General features: G+C 36.0%; 1 protein-coding gene and 2 pseudogenes across 1 annotated transcript; all 3 read right to left on the minus strand.

Annotated features, from left to right (window-relative positions):
• Nucleotides 1-924: 924 nt before the first annotated feature.
• LOC136320800 (olfactory receptor-like protein OLF2) lies at nucleotides 925-1,860 on the minus strand (annotated as a pseudogene).
• Nucleotides 1,861-7,724: 5,864 nt separating this feature from the next.
• Nucleotides 7,725-8,429, minus strand: LOC136320777 (olfactory receptor-like protein OLF2; annotated as a pseudogene).
• Nucleotides 8,430-18,881: 10,452 nt separating this feature from the next.
• LOC136320778 (olfactory receptor 10AG1-like) lies at nucleotides 18,882-19,847 on the minus strand. The gene has a single exon (XM_066253930.1). The coding sequence runs from the start codon at nucleotides 19,845-19,847 to the stop codon at nucleotides 18,882-18,884; it is 966 nt and encodes a 321-aa protein (XP_066110027.1).
• Nucleotides 19,848-27,053: the final 7,206 nt, after the last annotated feature.

Below are 27,053 nucleotides of genomic sequence, written 5' to 3' on the forward strand. Positions count from 1 at the left end.
GCTTCCCGAATCACGACTTGTATCTCAGAATTTCGCTCTGATCTTGAACAGAAATACGAACCGAGTTGCAGCTTGTATCTTAAAAAATTTGTATGTTGGTCTGTTCGTATTTCAAGGTATCACTGTATTATGTGATCCCTGTCCCTGATACTCATTCAGCCTACGCCAAAGACAAGAAACACATATGAATTTTATCTAAGATGAGCACATTAAGATAGAATAGAATAAAATAAAATAAAGGGAGTTCTGTATTTTTTAAAATAAATTTTAAAAAAAGCTCTTTATTGCATCAATTTTGCAGAGGATACTCATTCATTTATTCAATTAATGTTTTTGAATAGCATCCCAGAACAGAGCATTGCCAATAACAAAGAAGAAATATTTGTGAACAGGACAAGAAAGGGTCATATATTTATGAAACGTTTAGTTAGATCAAGAGTGTTTTTTAAAATTCTTATTTACTTATTTACTACTTATACTTCTAAGTGTTATGATGAAACATTTATAGGGTGATATGAGTCCATAGGAAGGAGATAAACCTCCTGTAGGTCACAACACTCCACCTGGTTGAGCAAGTTTATTAAATCTATTGAAAATGGAACCTTAGGAGGGTAAATTGAATTGACAGGGGTGGAGGGTTGTTGTGTCCATGACTTCTCACTGGGACATACCTATGAATAGAAAAGGGAGGTATAAAATATCTTCTTTGAAAAACAGCAAAATGAATCTATTACTAGTCTTCCTTAGCTTGGAAGGAAGCTTAAGATCAATAATGACTGCTCCCTATATTTAATTTAGACACAATTAAAAGTAATGGAAAATATCTAAAAACAGCACTGGTGAGACAACAGAGACTTTTGTCAAAGCACCTGAACTTTAGCTCTCAGGATCTTCCAGTAAATACTTCAGGGTGAAAACACAGTCTCACTCAGAACATAATTTAGTGCCAACAGCTTTTTTCAGGGCACCTTTCACTTCCTTATTCCTTAAACTGTAGATCAGTGGGTTTAACATGGGGATGACAACGGTGTAGAAAACAGAGGCCATTTTGTCGGTGTCCATGGAGTAACTAGAGCTGGGACGGAAATACATGAACACGAGTGTCCCATAAAACATAGCCACAGCAGTTAAGTGGGAGGCACAGGTAGAGAAGGCTTTGCGTCTCCCCTCGGCTGAGTTCATTCTGAGGATGGTGGTTATGATGTAGCTGTAGGAGAGGACAGTGACAATACTGAACCCCAGAACACAGCTACTGTAAGTGAACATTACTATCTCATTGACGGTTGTATCTGAGGAAGAGATGTCTAGTAAGGGTGGGAAGTCACAGGAAAAATGGTTGATGATATTGGAATTGCAGAATGATAACCGAATTGTGCAATAGGTGAAGATTGCTGAATACACCCCGCCTTGGATGTACACAATGGCCACTAGCTGGGTGCAGAGTCTCTTGGACATGACAACTGTATAAAGAAGTGGATTGCAAATGGCTACGTAACGGTCATAGGCCATGACAGACTACATGACACATTCCACGTCTGCAAAGGCACCAAAAAGAAACATCTGAATGGCACATAAATGATATGGAATCCTCTTTTGTTCAGATAAGAAGTCGGCCAGCATCCTGGGAGAGACCGTGGAGGAGTAGCAGACATCACAGAAAGACAGACTGCTCAGGAAATAGTACATGGGCGTGTGGAGTCTGGGGTCCAGGTTGATGAGCAGGATCATGCCTAGGTTGGCGATCAGAGTGATGCCATAAACCAGCAGGAAGAGCACAAAGAGCCCCTGCTGCACATCCTGTCTGCCAGAAAGTCCTAAGAGTATGAAGTCAGTGAACACAGTGCAGTTCTCACCAGCCATCACTCAGGTCTGGGGGCTCCTGGGTGTGGAGGAAGGAAACGGAGGTGGAGGATTAAGCTCATTTTCCTTAATAGTGAAACGACTGATTCTCTTTATTTTTCAGTAATTGGAAAAAAAAGTAAACAATGCTAGGATTCCATGAGGAAACCTGACTCTTTGGACATATACGCAATATAGTATAAACCAATAAATGGTATGAATTCTATCTCTTATATTTGTATAGCACTCACCAAGTTTGTGGCACTCTTATATTAAATTATGCTATTTCTATGCCAACCTATATAGTATTTATGATAATTTTTGTTATTTCCATATTATAGATTAGGAAATTGATGTGTTCATGGTTGAGGCAATAATTCTTAAATTAATTGGTTCAGTAATCCACATCTTCTGACAAGATTGTTGCTCTTTTTCAGTATTGTGTAGACTTCATTACATCCTGTAATAGAGAAACACAGTTAAGCAAGAGATACAAACAATGAATGTATGTTTTTACTTTTCCCTCTTCATTCACAATTGTGGAGTGGGCAGAAATGTAGCGGGTTTCTGGATATAACATTTTCCATTCCCTTATTAATCCCCTCAATTAGCAAGGATAGAGATAGAATGTGAATCAGGACCCGCCAAAGCAGGGAGAAGAAGCTGGCAAGGTCTCCACAAGTAATACTCTCGAGTGGAATATACCAGGTCACCGTGCTCCCTCTGACAGCTGCTGTCACTCAGTGGAGATCATGAAGAATGTCTGGGACTTGACCAAAGGCATGCTGGGAGCGAGAGGTACTGAGGAGTAAGAGAGAGTGGATGGATTTCTGTGTGAGTTACTTTTCTATAATAAACTAGAATCCACACATTCTCTTCACCAACAGACCAGAGGTATCAGATACATGATAGAAGTCCATATGTATCCAAAGTCTGATCACCTCAGAGAGAAATTGGGTCTCAACTGTAGCCACATTTCCCTGAAAATTGAAACATTGCGTAGTGTTCTTTTTTTGACCCCTAATTTCCTTGTATATCTATGAAATATGTTCCCCTTTGCTCTAAACGAACTGGCCCTTGGATGACCAACTGAATTCTATATCTTGCTGGTATATTTTACCCAGTCAACTGTGTTATATATAATGTCACATGTGACTTCTTCTATTCTGTGAGAATATAATGGACGTGAAGCGGAAAGTGAAAAATCAGAAAAAGAAAATTGGAATCATGATCTAGTGATCTATGTGCAGTTTTTAAAACCTTTGCTGTGAACTCTTTTCAATGTCTGTTCTTGTAGACACATCTTTTAAAAAAAGTTTTCCTTAATAAAAGAAAAATATTTTTTAAAATATAAAAGTACAGGTAAGAGATTAAAAAAAATTCTACCACCTCCACAATCCATAGTTGAATTTTAATGTGTTCCTGGCCATTTATGTACACATCTTTAAAATAATTAGATTGCTCAAAGTAATTAAAATAAAAGTGTGTAATATTCCATAACATCTTTAGGTTTTATAGCATGCTTTCAGCCTATTAAAGATAAAAAATTAAAGAAATCTAAAATAGAAATAAGAAAAACAACAAGTACCCGTGGCTGTTCCAGAACACGGCCGTCTCTGTTCCATCCAGTCCGTCTCGGGAGGGTCCAGCGCCGTCTCCGGACGGCGCAGGATTATATAACCATCGCTGTGTCTGGTCACTGGGCTTCGAACACTTGGTCTTTCAGGAATAAGTGACAGTTTAATTATCTGTTTTATCATCTGTTATTTCCTACAGGCTGGGTGATTGAGGAAGTCTTTTAAAAGAATGTTGGGTGTTTTAAAAAGCCACCTAAGTAGTTTTCCACCAGGTAAATGCAAGAGACTGCTGTATCTGGTGGACCTGAGGGCTTTGCTACCATTCTCTAGTTCTTCCGTGCTTATTTGGAGCAGGAGACATCATCCCTGGGCACCTTCTTTCGATTCCTTTCCGTACTCATTTTCCCCTCGGGGGCTCCGTGTCTCCAGGGATGCCAGTTTCCTCAGGCTACTCTCCCTTTAGGCAGGATCCAAACTTTATCTTCGTAAACATGGGAGCCTCTGTAGTCTAACTCCCACTCCCCATTACATTTTGAGCATGGGTAGCAATATGGTGCTGTAAATTGGATAATTTCATTGCTTCCCAATGGGTTTGTGTTTTAATAGAATAGCTTTCTTTAACAATGGTGTAAGGGGAGAGATTTAACGTAGAATTTAAGGCATCAGGGACAAACAAGTGAGAAAAATATTATGGATCTACATGGTCTTCTTAATTATCAATGGTGCCGCTAAACATAATCCTTTATAGATAACTGTCTACGTAAAATCTCCTTCTTCCAGATCATGGTTGCCTGCCCCTGAGGCATGGGCCATTATTGTAGAAGTTCAGTGCATGATATTGCTACTAAGGAAAACCAGATTTTGTAAGGCTTCTTACTGTGGGAAATAGGAAAAGTAGGGACTGTGGGTTGCTAACATGTATCTGACATATAAACAAGGTAATAATTTCTGGTAAGAAAAGATAAAGATAATCATTTAATGAAATCTTCTGTGGAAGTTGTATGCTTTATTAATTTTACAAGAATATTTTGAAAATTGTGTATAAGAAACTGTTAGAGATTTAAAAATTAGTAATGAAACCCTGCAGTTATTTACAAACTGATAGTACATAGTCTTTGTTTTTAGAGAACCTTTTAAAAGTTATGCATGTATATATTTTAAACAAGAAAGTCCATTTTTGAAAATTAGAATATACCCTAAGAACACCATAGAACTGTTCAAAAGGAGAAATGCACCCCCATGTTTATGGCAGCATTGTTCACAATAGCGAAGATCTGGAAACAGCCCTAGTGTCCATCAGTGGACGAGTGGATTAAAAAGCTTTGGTACATATATACTATGGAATACTATTCAGCCATAAGAAATGATGACATCGGATTATTTACAATAACATGGGTGGACCCTGATAACATTATACTGAGTGAAATAAGTAAATCAGAAAAAACTAAGAACTATATGAATCCATACATAGATGGGACATAAAAATGAGACTCAGAAACATGGACAAGAATGTGATGGTAATGGGGGGGCAGAGGGGGAAGGGGGAGAAACGAAAGGGGGTGGGAGGAGAGGAGGGGCACAAAGAAAATTATGATAGATAGAAAGTGACGGAAGACAATCTGACTTTGGGTGAGGGGTATGCAACATAATCAAATGTCAAAATAATCTGGAGATGTTTTCTCTGAACATATGTACCCTGATTTATCAATGTCACCCCATTAAAATTAAAAAAAAGAATGTCTCTGCATTCAAAACCTGGACAATAATCAGAAAACAACAAGCCTTTCAGAGACTGTTTGTGGGTCCAAACACAGTGATGTCAATATAATAAATAGGTTTGTATGTTTTTATAAAGTATACAGAATGAAAGCCATTTGGTTCTTACCCTCTCATGTCTGCATTCTTTCATTTAATATTATGTATATGAGATTCCTCAATGATGCTGTGTGTGATAGTGGTTCACTCTTTTCTTTGCTCTGCAGTATTCCAATGAACAATCATACTATATATATATTTTTTGTCAAATCCTAAATAATACTGATTTAATTATTTACATACTTCCTCAATATTTTATTGAGTATGAAACTAAAAATGGAATTTTAGGGACAGCTAAACGATAACTACCACACGGTTTTCCAAAGTCTATCATCAGTTTTGACTTCTGTTAATGAGGTAGAGCTGTAGTTAGTTATTTCCACATTCAAACAGGTAGTTGATATTAATATTGTGAGTTTTTGTCATTGTATCAATAGTTACCCTTTAAGTGAGTCGTGTTATAGCATGCACATATAGAAGATACTTAAGTGATAAGTATGTAACTAGTTTAAAAAAATACTCCAGTAGGTCAGCAATTCAAAAGAAAAAATGCCCCAGTAGCCAAGACCCAGATCAAGAAACAGACCATTATCAAAATCACTAAAGATTTTTACTTTTTCTATTCTTTTTAATTCTCTTTAGTTCACAAGTTAGGCTTTGATCTGAGAATAGGAACTAAGATGCAGATGAAATAATATTTTAAATACATTTCAGTTGTCTTATGGGAAAGTAATATGCAAGTTAGATTCTATCTTTATACTTGTGGGATTGACACCCTTCTCTGCTTGGGCTTTAGTCTAGTTCAGTTTCACTCCTGCCATGTTTCCTTTCAGAACAGAACTTAGTACATAGGTAAAATGTCTAAAGCAGCGGTTCTCAACCTGTGGGCCTGCCGGGGTCGCGACCCACAGGTTGAGAACCGCTGGTCTAAAGTTATGGGTTAATATGGAGATGTTATAACTACAGGAAGCATCTCCTACTGTTGTTTTTTCTACCTCTGTACTTCCCCCTATTGTGTCTCAGAATCCCAGAAACAGTGCCACCCAAGAGAACGTAGGAGTTTCATCGTCCCACTTGGGCTTCCCTGGCAATCTGAAATGCTTTTACTGAAAGGCATTTTACCAGGGCACCTAGATAGCCTTAGACATTGAGTGACTTGTGTAATGGTAATGGCTTGTGTAATGGTAGCAAACATTTAAGAGTGTCCCTGCTTCTTGTATGATCTTCTAAATTCATGTCCTTGTCCCTGTTTACTAAATATGCCACATCTAGTGATTTGACCACCAACAAAGTAGAGCAGAGCCATGTAAAGTTGTTAAATATCTTGTAAACACCCAGATAAGTACTGTTTGGTTTAATTATTTTCCAAATAATTAATTTGCACGTCTTTAACACTTTCTTACTTTTAGCATCCACAACCACTTCATGTTCTTGCATAGAAGATAGAAAAACTGAATTCAAGGCATATACTAGACCATCAGTGATTATTTTTCTGCATTATATGTAATAAACATTCAATAAAAACACGTGCTGATGTGTGGGTAAAGGAAAAAACTGCACAGTCCTGAATCTCAGTGTGTTTACAATCCCACATTAACAATGATTTAGGAAACAAAGTCATAGTTTCAACAATGTTCTAAGGCACATGGTGGTGTGTGAACCAAGCTTTAAGAGTGCTGGAGGGAAGGAAAGCCCCTTGAGGAAGTAGATGAATTGTAAATTGCAACAAAGGGATTGATTCATGAGGCTAGTTGCCTTTGCTATTTATACTCTATTGCACTGGTCTTCATTAAGCTCTTTAAATCCCAGAGAAATACCATGGTCCTGTCCAACTCAAGGCCTCTCTAATAGCTGATCCATCCTCCTGGAATGCTTCTGTTTGAAGCTCTCAATTAATTCCTACTTATCTTCTAGATCTCAGATAATTGCCTTCATATCAGGAAGCGCATTTTAATTCCCTTCATTATATATGAACAATGTGCTTTGGATTTATAGTGTCCAGTATTTTTACATGATGGCATAATTATAGTTTATTATAAATAATTTGAATGATTATTTATCCATATTTGTTACTTCCACTAGAAGATAAGATTCATTAGTATAAAAGCTGTTTTATTCACCATGGAATGCACATAGAAGTGCAACAGAGAGTTAGGAAACTCTCAATAACCTTTAGAAAATTAAATTAATGCACAAATAAAAGACTGATACAATAAAAAATTTAGTAACTAAAAGTCCAGAGCTTTTTCACAATTAGGGAGTATTACATATAAATTCAAGACACAAAATGAAGCATGGAATATTTAGGGAATGGCACCATTTTGCTATGGCTGGAACATGGTATAAATAGCTACTGGATCACATCACGATGGACAAATATAGTTTGATTTTCATGAAACATATATTACATTGAGAGAAATTTATACATATAGCTTTTCAATGGAACCACTTTTTGTTTCTAAGTTTTTCCCGGGTCTTTTTTACACCCTTGGTCTATAGGCTATAAATCAGAGGGTGTAGCATGGGAATCACAAGGCTGTGAAACAATGAGGTCCTTTTGTCTTGCTCTAGGGAATAGGATACTATTGGTCTGAAGTACATGAAGAGCAGAGTTCCTTGGGAAATTGCCACAGAAGTTAAGTGGCAAGGGCGGGGGGAGAAAAATGTGAATCTCCCCTCATCACAGTTGATCTTTAACACTGCTGAATGATATAGGCATAAAAAATCCTAAAAGAGTAATCGGTTCAATGAAGCCAAAAATGGTAAATGTCACCGACTCATTGATCTGAGTATCCGAGCAAGATAGAAGAAGGAGAGGTGGTCCATCACTGAAGAAATGGTTAATCTCATTGAAACCACAGAAACGTAAGTGGAATGTTACTCATCATGTGTACCAAAGCATCTTTCATTCCCACCATGGGAACCCCAGCCGTGAGCAGGGAGCACACTCTGCCGGACATGGTGACTGTACAGAGCAAGGCGTTGCCAATGGCCTTGTACCCATCAAGGGCCATCACCTCCAGCATTAGACACTCAGAATCTGCAAAGGTGCAGAAGGTCGAGAATTGCAGAGCATAGTGACAGAAGAGAATGGACTTTATGGCAATGAAGCCTACAAGAATTCTGAGTCTGTGCTGTGGAACAGCAGTAGTCACTGAAGGAGAAGTGGCTGAACAAATAATATATCGGTGTGTGCATCCAGAGCCAGGCCAAAGAAAAAGACCATTACTGGCAGGTCAGAAAATGTTCCAACACCCATCACAAATTGATGTCCAATATGGAAGATTAGATTATATGTTGTTGAGGTATATAGTAGTCAAATTATACAGCTTTTGCTTATTTATGTTTGGCTTTTTTCATACAATAAATGTTTGTAAAACTTCTCCATGTTGTTGCATGTGGAGGTAGCTCATTCATTCTCATTGCTGTTTAGCTTTCCAATAAAAACATATCATAAAATAAATCAACGACTCTAGAGCAGGTGTTAATAAACTATGGCACACAAAGTTTTACTGGAGCTAGGATGCAGCATTCATTTTTATATTGCTGATGGTTGCTTTTATGAAACAAGGGCAGATATGAGTGGTTGTGACAAAAAATTATGGATGATAAATCTTAAAAAGTACACTATTTAACCCTTTAAGAAAAAGTCTGTCAAGTCCTGATCTAATGTGCTAAAAAAATTTGAGTTGTTTTCAGTTTTATACTATTGCAAATAGTTCAGTGGTGGACATTTTATACATTTTTTTGTGTGTGCGTATGAACATATTCATTTCTCTAGGGTATAATTCAAAGAATTTTGTTTTGGAGTCATAGGCTATATATTTGATCAGCATATATATATTATATACATATAATATATATATATATTTGAAGTGCTTAAAATGGCATCAGCAGTATTCTCAGCATTCAATTAGTTGATCATGTAACAATGACATAAGTACTATATTCTTCCCATTTTAAAGATAAGTTAACTGAGGCATAGAAAAAGTAACTTGTTCAAAGTGCCACTCACTAGCTGGGTACAGAGCTGGCATATGAACCAAGGGAAACTGGCTTCTTTCCTCGTCCAGTATTCTACCCTTGTCAATAGAACACACACACACACACACACACTTTTCAGGGGCATTTATTATATCCCTTATGACAGCCTGATATAACACATTGTAGCATTAACATTAAGCTAGTACTCATTGAATAGTAGTCTATTAACAGACATTTTGAAACTTTTAAATGTTTTTTCTTATTTGTTGAGATTAAGAAATGTATTTGATTAATTGAAAAACAAAATCCTTGTGAAGGAAGTTGTGTGTGTTGCAGGTGCCCAGTGAGAGCTTATAATTGGGTAATTAGATGAATCTTAGAATGTTCTATCTCGTGGGGAATCTACCTTTGATCTTATGGCTATGCTAGTGGTGACTTTCATATCTTTATTTCTCAAACTATAAATCAATAGGTTCAGCATGGGAATGACAATAGTGTGGAACACTCAGATAAATTTATCAATGTTCAGGCCCTGGCTGGTTGGCTCAGCGGTAGAGCGTCGGCCTAGCGTGCGGAGGACCCGGGTTCGATTCCCGGCCAGGGCACACAGGAGAAGCGCCCATTTGCTTCTCCACCCCTCCGCCGCGCTTTCCTCTCTGTCTCTCTCTTCCCCTCCCGCAGCCAAGGCTCCATTGGAGCAAAGATGGCCCGGGCACTGGGGATGGCTCTGTGGCCTCTGCCTCAGGCGCTAGAGTGGCTCTGGTCGCAATATGGTGACGCCCAGGATGGGCAGAGCATCGCCCCCTGGTGGGCAGAGCGTCGCCCCTGGTGGGCGTGCCAGGTGGATCCCGGTCGGGCGCATGCGGGAGTCTGTCTGATTGTCTCTCCCTGTTTCCAGCTTCAGAAAAATGGAAAAAAAAAATTATCAATGTTCAGAGAGTATAAGTAGCTGGGCTGTGAGTAAATAAAGAGAAGAAGAACTTCCCTTGAAGTTAGAAGTCCACAGAAGTCAGGTGAGAGGCACATCTAGAGAAGGTTTTCTTCCTTGTCCCAGAAGAGCAAATCTTTAAGTCTGAGAGAAGAATAAAATGTAGGAGATGATGATGATGAAGGAGATAATTTCTACTGAGCTTCCGTACTTGGGGAGAAACCACTCATTAATTGATGTGTCTGTGCAGAATAGCTTAATAGGGAGAGGGAGATCACAAAAAAATGATTAATAACATTTTTGTCACAGTACTTCAGAATATGTGGAAAGGATGTTTGAACCGAGGAACTCATGCTGCCTCCAATGTGTGACAAGACAATCAACCATAAACAGATTCTAGAGACATCACACCCACATACAGTAATGGGTTACAGATGGTACCACAGTGTTCATATGTAGTAGCAGCCAAGGTAGAGGATTCTGTGTCTGCAAATGCACAGAAGAAATAAGACTGCAAAGCACAGCCTCAATAAGAAATAGATTTGTTCTCTGAGGGAAAATTGGACAGCATTTCGGGAAGAATGACTGAGGATTAACAAAGGTCTACAAAAGATAGGTTGCTAAGGAAAAAATACATGAGGGTTTGTGGGCGTGGATCAATACTGATAAACACCATCAATCCAATGTTCCTTATTAAAATCACACCATACGATGCCAGAAACATGAAGAATAGGGCAATCTGCAGTTCAGAGCGAGATGGAAACACTGATGGAATAAACTCAGTCACCAAGGTGTAGTTACAGATATAGATTCCATATTGTGTTGTTTTCTTTTTACGAGAATTCTAACAACCTGAATGTTATATTGATGGAAAGGAAAAAAAATTAGATATAATTATAGACTTATTTCATTGGTTCAACAAACACACAAACAAATAATAAAAAAGAAAGCCCATCCCAAGTTCCTTTTCAAATACAAACTCTGGGAAATACATTTCAGGAGTTAGTAGCTATCATATTATAAGGTTGCTAGTTGTATTTTATTTGTTTGATTGATGGCTATTTCTTCCATTGGTGAGTTGGTTCCCTGCATGCAGGGACCATGTCTGAGTCTATTCACTTTTTGTATCTCACATATAGCACAATAGCTGTCCCAGAAGATGAAAGGAAGTGATGAACTCATTAATGAACTGATGATGATATGAAAAAAAGATATATGCATATGTAACTAAAAACAAATTTACTTGTAGACTATACCTTAGAATGATAATTATAGAACAATTTGAACTTTCTGCCCATGATTTTATAGTGGTGTGCTGTAATCGGGACAAAGCAAATGAAATGCTATAATAAAACATATGCCAATTAATTGTTTTTTAAAAAAAAATAAAGTAAAAGTAAACTTAATGACATGAAAGCAAATTTTAGTAAACATCAGCTCTGAGTATATTTTTGATAGGAAAACATTTAGGGTAGTTTAATAAATTATGTCAAGATACTATATCAAGTTGATGAAATTAATTGTTTTCTACCTGTGTATGTATCATAAATCTTGGCTTATAGTAAGTGCTCAATGAATATTGTTTAACTTAGTAAAGTGGACAAAAATTTAGTATTGATTTCTAATAAAATAAAATTACTCTGTAAGGCCTTCTCAATGATTATACATTATGAGCAAACAAAAATAGCTCTGCCAATGATTTTTTCTTTTCTATTAAATTTACTGGTATGGCACTGGTTAATAAAATTATATTATATCAGGTGTACAGTCCTGTAATACATCATCTGTAGATTGTATTGTGTGTTCATCACCCCAAGTCAAGTCTCCTTCCATCACCGTTTATCCTTCTCATACACTCTTCCACCCTCCCCACAGCTTTTCCCTCTGGTAATCACCATGCTGTTGTCTGTGTCTATGAGTATTATGATAGTACAATCCAAGGCATTCAGTCTAAGAAGTCTATCAATTCCTGCTTCTGAGGTCTCAGAATTTTACAGGAGTTGGAGGAATTTAAACTGATTTTGAAGTGTAAGAAATTTTATCTTTACCTTGAGGATGGCCTTGTAAATACACGAAACAGAACAAGCAAAGCATCCAATGAGCTGTTACTATTGTCATCATGGGCAGGAAGGGAACAGAATGACTTGGTGTCATTATCTCATTTATGTAAAAGATATTAAGACAGCGACAGTGCTAAGAGCTTCATTTGTTTATCTCATCTAATCATTAAAACCACCCTCTGGCATAGACACGGAGAAGCCTAAGAGAATACAAAGGGTTAACGTGTGATCTATGTTGTGGCCTCAGAGAGTGTAAATGAGATGCAGCACTACACTAGGACACTGGTTAAATTATTCTTATTTTTGTCTGTTTTTAAAGTAAACAAGGTATTTAAAAATTCATCTTACTATAGAGTTAGTAAGAATTTGGTATGAGCTCTGTGACCTTGCCCTAGATAATAATCTCTCTTAATCTGCACTGTAAGAATGACAACAATGTCTCACAAGTTGCTCTATGGGATAACTCAGGAAAATTATCTATCTGTCTATCTCTGGACATATACATTCTTCCATATGCTCACACTTTAGAGAGACTAACACATTGTAAACAATGAATATTAGTTTCACGTGCTCCACTTTTCTCTCTTCTCCATAGCTTAAGACAAGGGTATGTCATAAGGTTTTATTAATAATGGCTACATTTATATAATGCTTATGACTTGCCATGCAATATTCTAAATACTTTACATATAATTGATTTAACTGTCACTGAAAAAACCCTCAACAAAATTACAGTGCAGTTACTCTCACAATCACTTTTCATTTGCACGGAGAGTTTGAGAAAGTGTATAACCATTTAGAGGTGAGCTAAAGACCCACAGATGTTCCTGTGGGAATGTACCCATTATGAATATGAGCAAAGATTGAGAGTGTGGACTTTTCCAGAGCTTTTAGCAGTTACATAATGCTGCAGTGTCAAAACTGGAGATGTGAGAAGCCCAGGCAAATGGTAAATTTCCTATTGAAGACATTTTCTAAATTCAAAGCTTCTCTACATGTAGTCGACCAAACACACTATCAATATTGGAAAAGCAAAGTGAAATCTCCTCCAGTTTTTTAGTGCTTATGATACAGAGATCTGCTGTGAATTTGGGTTCTGGGAATAAAGGGAAAAAGTGTAAAATTTGGAGGGGATTGTCATTTGACACTGAAAATTATTATCCACATTTCTTTGACGATCCAGGCCATCTGGCATTTAGGAATACACATCTGGCTCCTGGGAGAGGGCTTCAGCTGGGATCAGACACATTTGCAGAACTTTTGGTAATTGCACAGATTTAGAGCACCAAGAGACTTGTGCAGCTCAAACACACAGACATAGCCGTTTACAACATTTCCCAATCTCTGGAGCTGCTGGGGGTGGATGATGATGATATAAGAAGACAGAAGCCACTGAAACACAGGAGTGGAAATTCTTACTGTCTCTTCTTGCTGAAGAGAGGAGAGCTCAAGTTGTGAAGTGAAAGCCCTGCATTGCCATGCCCTTAGGAATAAGGGTAAACTGAAGTACATGGCATCTATGGATAAATAATAGAAATACTTAGAGTCAATGGGACAATGAACATAATTAAAGCTGCAACAAAACCTAGACCAAGCTGTTATAGATTTGATTGACTCAGCCTCTCATCTGAACAAGTGCTCAGATGAAAGTTCAGGATTCAAGTATCTATTTGAGTCTCTGCTATTCTTTTACACAAAATGTCTAAGTTTTTTTTTTTTTAATTTCCTAAAAACCCACCACCAACAAAAACATGAGACATATAGAATAAAGAAGATGTGATCCTTAATGCAGAGGGAGAAAACGGCATTACTATAGTCCTGGCTGGATGGCACAGCATTGTCCCAAAGTAGAGAGGTTGCTGGTTTGATCCCCAGTCAGGGCACATATGGGAACATATCGATGTTTCTGTCTGTCTGTCTCTCTCTCCATTTCCCTGTCTAAAACCAATAAGTAAAGATTTTTAAAAATTGCGTTACTATAAACACAGATAAATTACATTTTTGACCAGACAACCCAGTACTAAGATGGCTCTTTGATGTCTAAACAGTTGGAGAGATTGTGTTGATACTCCAGGGTCTTCAAATAATGACATCAGAGAACTAAGTTTCATACCTCTTCTTTCTTTTACTCTTTTAGATACAACTTCTGCAAACTTTTAAGAATGAAAGGAGGTGGAAGCAAAAGACACAACACTTGCTGACATCCACATCATCTCATTAGCAAGGACTGAGTCATCCACTCATACCTAGCTGGAAGAGAGACAGAGAAGTCAAGTATTTCAAATCTCTAAACTCTAAATTTAAATTTAAAGTTAGTTTTCTATTGTTGTAATATATTACCACAACTTTTAGTGGCTTAAAACAGCACACATTTATTACCTTATGGCTTGGTAGGCCATAGGTTTAACATAGGTCTCCCTGAATAAAAATCAAGGTGTTTGCAGGTCTCTATTTCTTTCTATACCCTCAAGCAGAAGTCCATTCCTTTTGATCTGTTAGACCAGTGGTAGTTAACCTGGTCCTAACCACCCACTAGTGGGCATTCCAGCTTTCATGGTGGGCGGTAGCAGAGCAACCAAAGTATTATATAAATAAAAAGACAGAATTAACTATAGTAAGTTGTTTTATAAAGATTTATTCTGCCAAACTTAGCGAAAATCTGACATAAAGTACTTGGTAAGTAATTATTATTATATGCTTTAACTTGCTGTAACTCTGCTTTATAAATTTTATAAAGTAAAGTGACTTCCCTACTTTATAAATCACCATTACTGTGGAACTGGTAGGTGGTTAGAAAATTTTACTACTAACAGAGATACAGAAGTGGGCAGTAGGTATAAAAAGGTTGACTACCCCTGTGTTTGACTATTGACAAAACTAAGTTCTTTGAGATTGTAGTACTGAAGACTTTATTTCTTTGCTGGTTGTCAGCCAATTGTCTTCAACTTCTAGAAGTTACCATGTTCGGTTGTCAGCCAAATGTCTTCAACTTCTAGAAGTTACCACGTTCCTTAGCTCGTGGTCCTATCAAGTCTTCAAAGCCAGTGATAACAAATTGCGTCCTGTTCTCTCCTACTTCTTTTGTCATAACATATCTTTGAATTACCCTTCTTTCTTCCTCTGCCTTTTTTTTTAAATTTAATTTTGTTTATTCATTTTTAGAGAGGAGAGAGAGAGGAAGAGAGAGAGAGAGAGACAGAGAGAAAGAAGGGGGGAGGAGCTAGAAGCATCAACTCCCAGGGTTCATGTAATTAGATTGAGCTTACACAGATCATCTCCTCATTTCAAGATTTGTAACTTTAATCATATCTGCAAAGTTCATTTTGTCATATAATGTAGCATATTTACAGGTTTAGGAATTGAATTTGGTCATCCTGGGGGATCATTATTCTTTTTATTATAATTTCCTAATGAAATAACATGATTAGCTCATGTGGTTTTTATTTGATTGGATACCTAACTGCCATGAATTATTCACTGTTGCACAATATGACATTACATTCTGGGGTAAAGTCTATTAACTCACTAGAAGACACACTCTGTTCCATAGTTCCTATTTTTGAGTAGTACATGAAAAAAAACACAAGACAAAACTAAGCATAATACATTAGTGAAAGGAAAATAATTCTAATGTGTAAATAGGTAGTTTTCCCCCCCTAGATAATTGATATCTTAAAATGTCTCATTCTCCAAAAATAGCATTATAATAATTATCTCTATGAATTGGAATATAAATATAACAAAGTCAGTAATTTCACCAAGAATAATACTAGAATACAGCCAACACTTCAGTTTTTGGTGCTTTAAACTTCTACAAACGCTTCTCCATAGTAGGTAGATATTCAGCTTTATATGAATCCCAGAGTTCATAGGAAAAGGTATGTCTTCATCATTTCACTGATTGTGAATTATTAAGGACAACATGTCCCAAATGGAGTCACTTATGCTAACCCCCACACCACCAAACTGAAACTTAGTTACAGTTTGGGCTCTCCTACAAATGTAATCTTAAACCAATGAATCAAGAATCATATGATCAGATTTACTTAGGTAATCTGCTTGATAAATCCCTGCCATCCCTTATGAGGAAAGTAACTGACTTGATCAAAATTTTGGTGAAAAGTGAAAATTGGTGATCTGAACTCATGGGACAGACTGTTTTTATAATATCCCTGCTTGACAAAGTGTAAGAAATATAAGCTACTCCGATTACTATCTCCATCATAATCATCTTAATTATTACTTTTACCATCATCATGATGGTCTTCACCCTGGACCATGTATAAAATTCTTATAGCATAGGGAACATTGAATAAAATGGAATATATACATACACAGTTCCATGAATACAATGTGTAAATAAATAAATATACTACATCATATTGATGATAGAGGATGTAAATTGGTTGATGAAGTAAAATATCTACAGAACAGGAGCCAACGTTGGCTTACACACACCTGCGTACAACTATAAGTAAAACTACAGAATGGCATCACTGTCAGAAGTTCCCAGAGAGGGATGCACCAGACAATCTCCTACTGTGAGCTGTTGATTTCTATATCTGGAATTTGAGGATAGGCATTAATGGTCCTGCTGACAGATGTTCATTTCCCTTAAAAATACCGGTTCAAAGCTTTAATACATTTAAACACTTTAGAAAGAGTTTAAGACATAAAAGATTAGGCACACTTATGTAAATGCAATTGTGTGTACTTACAGTAATCCTGAATCTAACTTTTAACATTTTTCTTCACTTTTAAACCCATAGATACTTTCTTTTAAAAATAGAGTTGGCATAGGCATAGCTGTTTGAGGTGCAGTTGAAAGAGTTGGAATCTTTTGTTGTTACATTTTTCTTTCTTTTATTCTTCCCCTGTATGAAATCATTGTCATTAGATTTTCATAGTTTATGATAGCTGTAATATCTGACAATCTTGGTGATTCATTAATTGCTCTCTTTGTTCTCTGCCTGGGTCCATTTTTCTTCTTAGATTTATTATCAGGGTTGTTCATACATCATCTGGCTGTTTTCTTCCACGGAGGAAGTAATACTATTCTTGCCTACCTTCATGGAGTGAGTCAGGCTCATAAAAATGGGGAAAAAAATTGACATTTTTTTTTATGGGGAAAACGCTTTAAGAATTTTGCAAGATTCACCACATTTTTTTTAAACAATGAGTGTTAGTGAGAGTTCCTCGTATTGCAAAGGTTCAGTGCCTATGTGAATAATTGATTAGATAAGCATGAAAGTTTGGAAATCTATAATAACGAAGTAGCACATACAACTAACCATTATAATTTTCCTTATTCAAAATGAATACAAATTTATTGTTTGCTTTGTATGATTACATCAATACCACAGGTTTATTGTAATAAACTGAAAAATTTCAGTAAAATGAGACAAAATAATAGAATGATTTACTCTGAGATTTCTATAATTAACATTGATGACTATATTTTTATTGATTATTTCCCATGTGTGTATGTGTGGTATACAAAGTATATATGTGCTACCTGTGTTCTTATAGGAGATATCTACTTTTATAAACACTTATTTCCTTTTCCCTAGTTTTCCTTTCCCAACTATCATCTCTAATAAAATATACTTAAAAACTTTAACTTGTAAACATTCCCATGGCCACTTCCAAGCTCTTCTTATATATGCAAATATTTGAATAATAGTTGGTTCATTGTGTCAATAGTTGCATTATATAAAAATATTTCATTTGATATATACATAGCCTAATGTTCACTAGTATCATTGTACAACATTATTTATAAAAATACATTCCTAATCAAAGGTACTTTTTTTCTCTAAAAATATTTCTATGGGCCCTGGCCAGTTGGCTCAGTGGTAGAGCGTCGGCCTGGCGTGTGGAAGTCCCTGGTTCGATTCCCGGCCAGGGCACACAGGAGAGGCGCCCATCTGCTTCTCCACCCCTCCCCCTGTCCTTCCTCTCTGTCTCTCTCTTCCTCTCCCGCAGCCGAGGCTCCATTGGAGCAAAAGATGGCCCGGGCACTGGGGATGGCTCCTTGGCCTCTGCTCCAGGCTCTAGAGTGGCTCTGGTAGCGACAGAGAGACACCCCAGATGGGCAGAGCATCGCCCCCTGGTGGGTGTGCCGGGTGGATCCAGCTCCCGGTTTCCAGCTTCAGAAAAATGCAAAAAATAAATAAATTTCTATGTAGAGTCATTTCTAGGCCTAAATATATATATTTGATATATATATTTATATATAAAATTGATTCATGTTCTATTACCAGCCTAATTTTAAAAATGGCTGTGACAACATTATGAAAATGAATGATATGGTTTCCAATATGCAATATAACAGAGACTACATTACAGTTGAGTCTATTGCATTGATCTTTGTCAGAGTTCTTACTGAGAAGGAACATTTCGCAATAACATGATACAACTCCCAGGAGAGTGATTTGCTATTTGTGGACACATACATAACTGCTGAACTGCGGACAGAAAAGTGTCTCAGTGTTAACAAGTAACTTTTAATTTGGAAATAGATAAATTGAGTTTAGCTGTTGGAAATTTTATTAAAAATCCATAAGACATCCATTCCTATAAACAGACTCATTTTTTAATGAAGAGAATTATTTACATAACAGTTTTTTCTACAAGACACCCACTTCTATAAATGGATTCACTTTCTAATGAAGGAAATTATTTACATAGTAGTTTTCTCAGTGCCACTATGACATCTCTGTTCCTTAGACTGTATATCATCGGGTTAAATAAGGGAGTCATGATGGTGTAGAAAAGAGAAAGCACTTTGTCAGTTCTTGCTGAGCCATGGGTCTTGGGTCTTAAATATGTGATAATGACTGATCCAAAGAATAGAGCCACAACCATAAGATGAGATGAGCAGGTAGAGTAGGCTTTGGCCCGACTTGTGGCTGATGGCAGTTTCAGAACTGTAGAGATGATTTTGCCATAGGAGATAAGTATCAACAGAAAGGGCACTGTGACAAACAACAGTGCCACTGCATAGACCATCGCTTCATTTACAGAGGTGTTTCCACAGGCTAACTTGAGTATTGGGGGGATGTCACAGAAGAAGTGGTTGATGAGGTTAGAACCACAAAAAGGCAGAGAGAAAAGCTGCAATGTCTGCCCTATTTGGACTGGAATGCCACCGATCCAGGAACCAACCACCAGCTGGACACAGACCTTGTAGTTCATAATTAGAGGATAGCGCAGAGGGCTACAGATGGCCATATACCGGTCATAGGCCATCACGGCCAGGAGAAAACACTCGGTGACTCCCAGCATAAGAAACCAGCACATTTGTGCAGCACAAGCAGTAAAAGATATTGTTCTCTGCTGGGTCCAAAGATTCGTGAGCATTTTGGGGAGTGTAACGGACACATAGCAGATTTCCAGAAGGGAAAAATTACCAAGGAAAAAATACATGGGGGTTTGGAGAGCCGGGTCCAGTTTTGTTATTAGAATTATGATGCCATTGCCCCAAACGATAATGATATAAATGATTAAGAATGATCCAAATAGAAACCACCGGAGATGGGGAACATCAGCAAAGTCCAAGAGAACAAATTCCATCAATTTAGTTAGATTTTCTTCTGGTTGTTTTTCTTGGTGTTTCATCTGTGGAAAGAGGAAATTTACCATGTGCTTTAATTTGACCTTCATGGATCAGTTTCTGTTTTTTACGTTGTATGGTGGACATTGAGGTTGGTTTTCATAATCACTGTAATTGTATGTAATTTAAGAATGTTACTATTAATATATTTCCTGTTTCTCAGTGTAGATACTATGAATTACCACTGTAAAATGCCATGAGACTTCCTTTAAAATCATTGTACTTTCTGAACACAGTCCAGAAGAAACCAAATTATAGTATATCCTGCTCAGCGAAGACACTGGCAAATTGAGAGTTGTTGAAGATGAACCCACAGCTTTGCCATATGATCTCACTTTTAGTGAATTACATTTCTTGGAAAACCAGCTCTGTATCAAAAACTGTCTTCCTCATACGTTTTTAACTGTCTGTTGCAACCTTTCATTTCTCTCCCACCACTTGATATTCTTGAGCATGCATGCCCTTATTATACAGTTATTATTAGGCAGTTTACAAAAAGAGAGAGTTTTTTTTTTTTTTTTTGCATGTTGTGGAATAAAACATGTTATTTTTAGCAGGATTCTGAGTGGGGACATGTAAGTGTTTTATTCTGTAAGAATTGCCTGGGAACATAGATACAGATAGAAACAGTAAGAAGGGGAAACAGGAATGGTCTGGAAGGTGCCCATCCCTGAGTCTCTGTGTGTGGTCAGGGGGAGAAGTTTACCTCCTGTGCTCTATGCTTTCCCCCATCTTTGTTGTTCCTTTAAAAACAATACTTTAGGCAACCGTTTCTAAGCTCACTATTTTTTTTTAGAGATAAAGATGTTGAGACTTACTAATATTGAATACTTTGATCATTTACAGAAAGGTCTGATGATTGCAAGTCAGGGACTATTTTTTTAAACTGGATTTGAGTTTGAATTCTAACATCAAAATCTGTGTGAAATTATTGCTCAAATTTTCTAAAGTTTGCTTCTTTGTGACAATTAAATGAAATCATATTGGTATAATTGCCTATCAACTTTACTCTTATTTTTAGTTATGGTTCTAAAATTATAATTATAATGATGAATATATATTCTTGAATCTGTAGTCGCCAAGGTTGTAACACATTGCCTAGCAAAACTGTACTTAATGAAGTTATTGAGGTACTTGTTGGTGATTACTTTTTTCTATTCTTTTCTTTCACTGGAGTCAGAGCTAAAGTAAATTTTGTCTTTGATACAAAATGTAAGAGGCACTCTCTCATTTTCAGCGCTAGCTGTTTCTGCACTGTACAATCCTGACAGTGTGTTTCTCCTTAGATATTGCCCCCAAATATTCCCTGACTCAAGATTGATCCCAGCCCTGCCTTTCAGTTTTCTGTCCTGGTGTTTGAACTATGTCCACCAAACATAGTGTAAGTATATTGTAACGGATGAAGAATACATTTCTACCAAGATGGGCGAGATTTGAAGTATAGCTTCCCCATCTACTCATTCTGTGACTTCATGCAAATTGCTTAATGTCCCTGTGCCATCGTTCACAAAAGAATAAATGGTTAGGATTGACATATGAACTAATTGATTTAATAAAGCCAAAGCAACTTGAGAAGTCTTGGATTTTATAAAAGTATTTCTAAATTCTAGCTATTACAGTTGTGATTACAAACTAAATTTTATTTTTCTAAATTTTACTCTCTTCTAAACTGTAATAAAAAATATCCTCTAATGTACTTTTTCTTTTTATCACATGTTTAACGTGAGAAAGGAATGAGATCCTAAAGCAATCATCAGAGTGTTATAAAATTCTCCATGATTTCTGTGACAATATTTGCTTTTCTACCTCTCCCTCTCCCCAGGAGAAAAACATACACAAATCTTAATATTTCCTGTAAAAGATTTATGATTTTATCACCAAAAATTGGGTTGGTTTGTACAGTTAGAAATGACATATTTTAGTACCAGAAGTAATTTTATTTAAGTAATGAGTTTGATTATTTATATTAAATGCTGCCACTTATGAATGTGATACAAAAAATTGATTTTTTATTGGATTTTACATTTTGCTATTTCTCCCTTTAAGAATATTGATTGCACTTAAAAGATGTTTGATGCTTTACTTAGAGTTAGAATCAGGCATTTCCTGAGATCTATACTCTTCTCAAGCGGATAAACAGTCATAGTACTGACCTCTCAGATCATTTAGTGATAGTAAAAGAAAGAGCACCCAAAAGGAAGTAGCCAAATTTCAACACTATGAATGAGATAGTGATGTGTAATCTTGGAATAAGCTCCACAGATTAGAAATGATAACAAAAACAAGAATATTTTACCTAAAACTTGAAAAAATATTTAAAAACCCTTAATTTTATCTGTTTTTTTTTTCTTTAAGATAAATATTCTTTGGATTTCTTAATGGTACTTTACTTAAATCTCCTATTATAATATCAAGCTGAATACATAAATATTACACTTATTTGTTATTTGCTGGCTCAAAATAAAGTATTTTTATATTATCTATCCCTAGAAAATATTCTTTAATATCACAGCATTCAGTATTTCAATGTGATTTAACATCATTACTTATCATTCATTATAAATTTTATTGAATAGAATTAGAGTATATAGCAGTTGCTTTAATATAATGATTATATAAATTAAATATGTTTACTATTTCCTACTGTAAGTTAAATATTAATTTTAAATTTAAAAATATAAATTAAAGCTTGCTATCAGTATAAAATAGTTCATATTTACCTATTTTATTTGGGTTGTTGCTGATTTTTCTCACTATACAGATGGTCTAAATATTTAAATTAATATAGGTGAAATCATTTATTTCATCAAAGATTTTCAGGCTGTGCCGAGACCAGCTCAGCCATGGGTTTGCACAAAAGGAAGGCACTGCAGGAATTAAGATAAAACACACACAAGACACAACATACATAAAAAGATGGGTACAGGGGACTCCCAGCCTCTAGAACTGAGAACCCAGATCACTGCAGCCTCATCGTATTTATTGGTCTCTTTGCTCATTAAGCAATTTAGCAGAGCCTGGGTTCAGGTGCTGAGAAGGGGAATTAACTAATATCTTTCAGGTAGGTAAGGAAAAGGTCATAGGGATCAACCGTTTTCCTTTAAACAATCTTAATCAGTGCTCTCAAGGGCGTTCAAAGTCTGCACAAAAGACTTGTCTCAGGACCACAGTCTAATTCCCAGCCATTTTCCCACAAGGCTGCCTTTAAAATATTCTGCTCTTTCTAAACACAAGGTGTTTCTTAAATAAAAGTGGTTATCTCTACTCCAGGGATCTCTTTAACCTAGCATTTAAATTATTAATTAAAATCATATTTTTGTCACTCTTTGATTTGTAATATATACATATATTTTCCCTGATAGCTCTCACTTTACCCAGAATTCTCTTTCTCCAAATCCCCATGGAATAGTGTGCTCAAGGCATCTAATTTCTTGAATACAATGCAGGTATTGAATAAAACTATTTGAGACCATCCAATATAGACCCACATCCAATTTTTATCTTATTTAATATGAATGCTCTATCTGCAGCCTCTGCTCCTATTAGATGAGAGTCTTGAACTTGTTTTTTAGAAATAATCTCCTCTAGTAGGTTCCTTGATCATCAGACTGCCTTCTGTAACAGTGGTAATAAATGCTCTGATGATGGATATTATTTTATACACAAAACTAATATGTTATCTGTTTCTTCATGACCACCTTAGCAAACCTGATATTTAGCTGTTGAATGTATTAAACATAGTTCAAAAAATTAAAATTTTAACCCAAGATTGATATTGATAGGGGAAAATTTTTTCCTTTTCTTTTTTTTAGACATATCACCGCTTTTCCAAATTTTATTTTACAGCTTTAAGGTATGAATACTTTGAAACTTTACTTCTAATAAAATAAAAATCTGTCATGAGTTCAGCTAAGATGATAGAAAAGATACAGGCAAACAGGTTTTAATGCTGTGAAAGACAAATTTTCTTCACCACTTACATTGTTTAAGGATCTTAAACAATGGAATCAATTTCTCATGACAAAAATAGGATGTTGCTTTCTATTATTTAGAAAATAGTGATTTCTAAGGGTTTATCCATATGATTATTTTAACTTTCATAAGAAAGTTTATTACAAAGTTTCAGGAGCCATTTGTCATCAGGGAAAGCCAGTGGGGTGGGAGTGATGAGTGGCCTCAGGGGAACCAGATGTGACACAAGACAGCAAGGGAGGGAGAGGCAGCCAGGGCTGAGCTACTGCGTGTGTTCATTCAACAAGTAGTTCAGCTGAAACTTCATTCTAAGCCTCATAATTAGCACGATGTAGAATCATGCATGGATGAGGAGATCTTCTGATGCCACAGAGTAGAAATCCCAGTAAAAAGGCTCAAAATGAAGAAGGCTCCATTGACCAATATCACAATTGTGTTTACTTTTTAAATCAATCAAACATTGAACACATGAGAAGTTATGCAGTAACATGATATTGCAACAGGTTTGTACTTGCAAAATTTGTAAACCAACTAACTATAAATAATCGTGTGGATTATCTCTTTCTGATTTAATGAACTTTAATTTTGATATTGTGAGACATTCTTTTTCCTCCTGGAGCTCTCTGATGCCTCTAATTTATAATTTTTGTAATTTATGCAAATGTATCTAGTGCTTGCAACAAGAGGACTGGCTTACTGTGACCCAGTGAATCTTAACCAGAAATGGAAGTTATTTCTTTCTTTGTTGGAAAACATATGTGGCTTGGTTTGCAGTAAATCCTTGCATAGATTCGATTCATTTCTCCAAAACAATTCAGTAGTATCGCCACTCTTGAATATATTTCTGTTTTTGATTACTTTTTGATTTAAAAGGCAATTCAGTTTTCTGAATTAGCTTTAGAAAAAATAGAAACATGGCATAAAATAATAAAGCATATCAGACTTTTGTTAATTATAAACATGTTTATTAAAGAAAATTTAGAAAATAGAGGAAATAATAGAAACTATATATATATATAGTTTATGTAACTATATATTTAGTAAGATTATGCCTTATTTTTCTCCACAATATGCTTGATCCATGTTGTATGTTATTGTGTTTTATTAATGCTTGTTACTGTCTGGTTTACCTCTGTGTGAAGCTACTGTAATCATTTTTCATTCCAATTTGAGAAGAATTGGACTTTATAAGTGATGCAAAGGTAAAAAATTCTTGAATGTGTTCCTGGCACACATGTGTATAGATTTCTGCTGGTACATGCCTAGGAGTAAGGTTCTCAGTGGAATATTACTTAGCCATTATTAAAGATGAAACACTACCATTTGTGACAACATGGATAGATATTGAGAATATCATGATAAGTGAAAGAAGTCAGACAGAAAATGTCGAGAACCATATGGTATCACTCATATGTGAGATATAAAACTGTGAAAACAACACATGAACAAACAAGACAAGCGAACAAGCCAAAACTCAGAGACACAGACAACAGTATGGTGGTTACCAGAGGGAAGGGGGTGGGGGGAGTAAAAGATAAACGGAAGGGGGTCAAATAAATGGTGATGAAAGAAGATCCGACTTTTGGTCATGAGCTCACATGCAATATACAGATGATGTACCACAGAATTGTACACTTGAAACCTATGTGATCTTATTAATCAATGTTATACCAATACATTCAATTAAAGGATAAAGTAAAATAAATTTAAATTAAAAAAAAAGACCCTCTAGATGAGAGCAAGCTGTCCGCTAGAGCGCAGTCCTGATGCACGTGCCTGCATCCGTGGGAGCTGCTGTTACTCCACGTCATTTATACCTGCAGCATGGTTAGTTTTATTTACTTATGTAAATTTTTTGTGTCTCTGAGGAGTGTGTGACAGATCTCATTTGGCTTTAATTTGTCTTTTGCTGATGACTAATCGGTTATTTTTATTTTCCTGGTCATTTGGATTATCCTCCTTTATGAAATGCCTCTTCAAGTTTCCTGTCAATTTTCCCCGAGTTTGCTGTGTTTTAAATTAGAAGTATTTCTATATATGTGGTGTATTAGACACTCTACATTAAATATTTCACTCTGAACAGCTGCTTTGGATGAAGAATACTTCTTCATCAATTCTGTTTACTGTATCAGTGTTTTCTGCCATGGCTACTAATTTTATTAAAACTATTTACTAATTTTATTGAAACTATTTTTTCTCACAGTCAAGGCCATGCAAATAATATACATTGTGTTTGAAAAGTGTCATGCTGCATTTCATATGTAGGTTTACAAATTATATATACACTCGTTTCAAATATTGTAATTAATTAAAATATATTCTTTTCTCCACTTCAAACTTTTACACATTGAAATATGTTCATGTTCATAGTCATTCAACAAATATTCTCAAAAGGCTTTCCATATACAGTGCTCTTTACTAGCTGATATCTTTTTTAAGCAAGTAATGACAATAAGTGGAAAAAGGAGCTAAAATATATACTAAGATTTTTAGGGAAAAATATTTTGACATAAATTACTAAATAAAAATATTATATTTTTTCTATAAACAGTCTCAAATTAGCAGTAAATTTATGTTAACAGAGACTAGTTCATTAAATATAAGATTGTCTAAAATGCTAGTTTCTTATTAGAAATTCAACCACTAAGGGATATAAATCCTAATATCAGAAAGTCCAGCCAGAAATAGCAAGTTTAAGAATGAGTAAGGTTGCCTGACCTGTGGTGGCGCAGTGGATAACGCCTCGACCTGGAAATGCTGAGGTCGCCGGTTTGAAACCCTGGGCTTGCCTGGTCAAGGCACATATGGGAGTTGATGCTTTCAGCTCCTCCCCGCTTCTCTCTCTCTGTCTCTCTCTCTCTCCCTCGCTCTCTCCTCTCTAAAAATGAATAAAGAAAAAAAAAGATTTAAAAAAAAAATTAAAAAAAAAAAAAAGAATGAGTAAGGACAATCAATTCATATTGGGGCAGAAAAGGAAAGTACAAGATAACTTCTGATTAGACAAAAACAGTTAAAGGGGAGGGGGGAACAGATAACACTGGGGAACAAATTTTTATTTCATTTTCTACTGCATGAGGTTTTAGAACTGTTTCTATATATTTCTGCATCGCTGAATCCAAATCTGAAATCCACTTTTTGGTGCATGTTCCAGTTTTTATGCAATTTAAATATCTTTTTGTTACACTTAATGGCATGCATTGGTTTTTAAATTGGAGTTCAAGGGCAATGACTCTTGGGTTGAACATAACCACAAGGCAATTAAT

Source organism: Saccopteryx bilineata, chromosome 1 (genome assembly GCF_036850765.1).
Source record: "Saccopteryx bilineata isolate mSacBil1 chromosome 1, mSacBil1_pri_phased_curated, whole genome shotgun sequence".
In the NCBI taxonomy this organism is placed as follows: domain Eukaryota; kingdom Metazoa; phylum Chordata; class Mammalia; order Chiroptera; family Emballonuridae; genus Saccopteryx; species Saccopteryx bilineata.

Excerpts from the sequence above, each read along its gene's own strand:
- LOC136320778 (XM_066253930.1), bottom strand. The coding sequence starts at position 19,847 with ATGGTAAATTTCCTCTTTCCACAGATGAAACACCAAGAAAAACAACCA.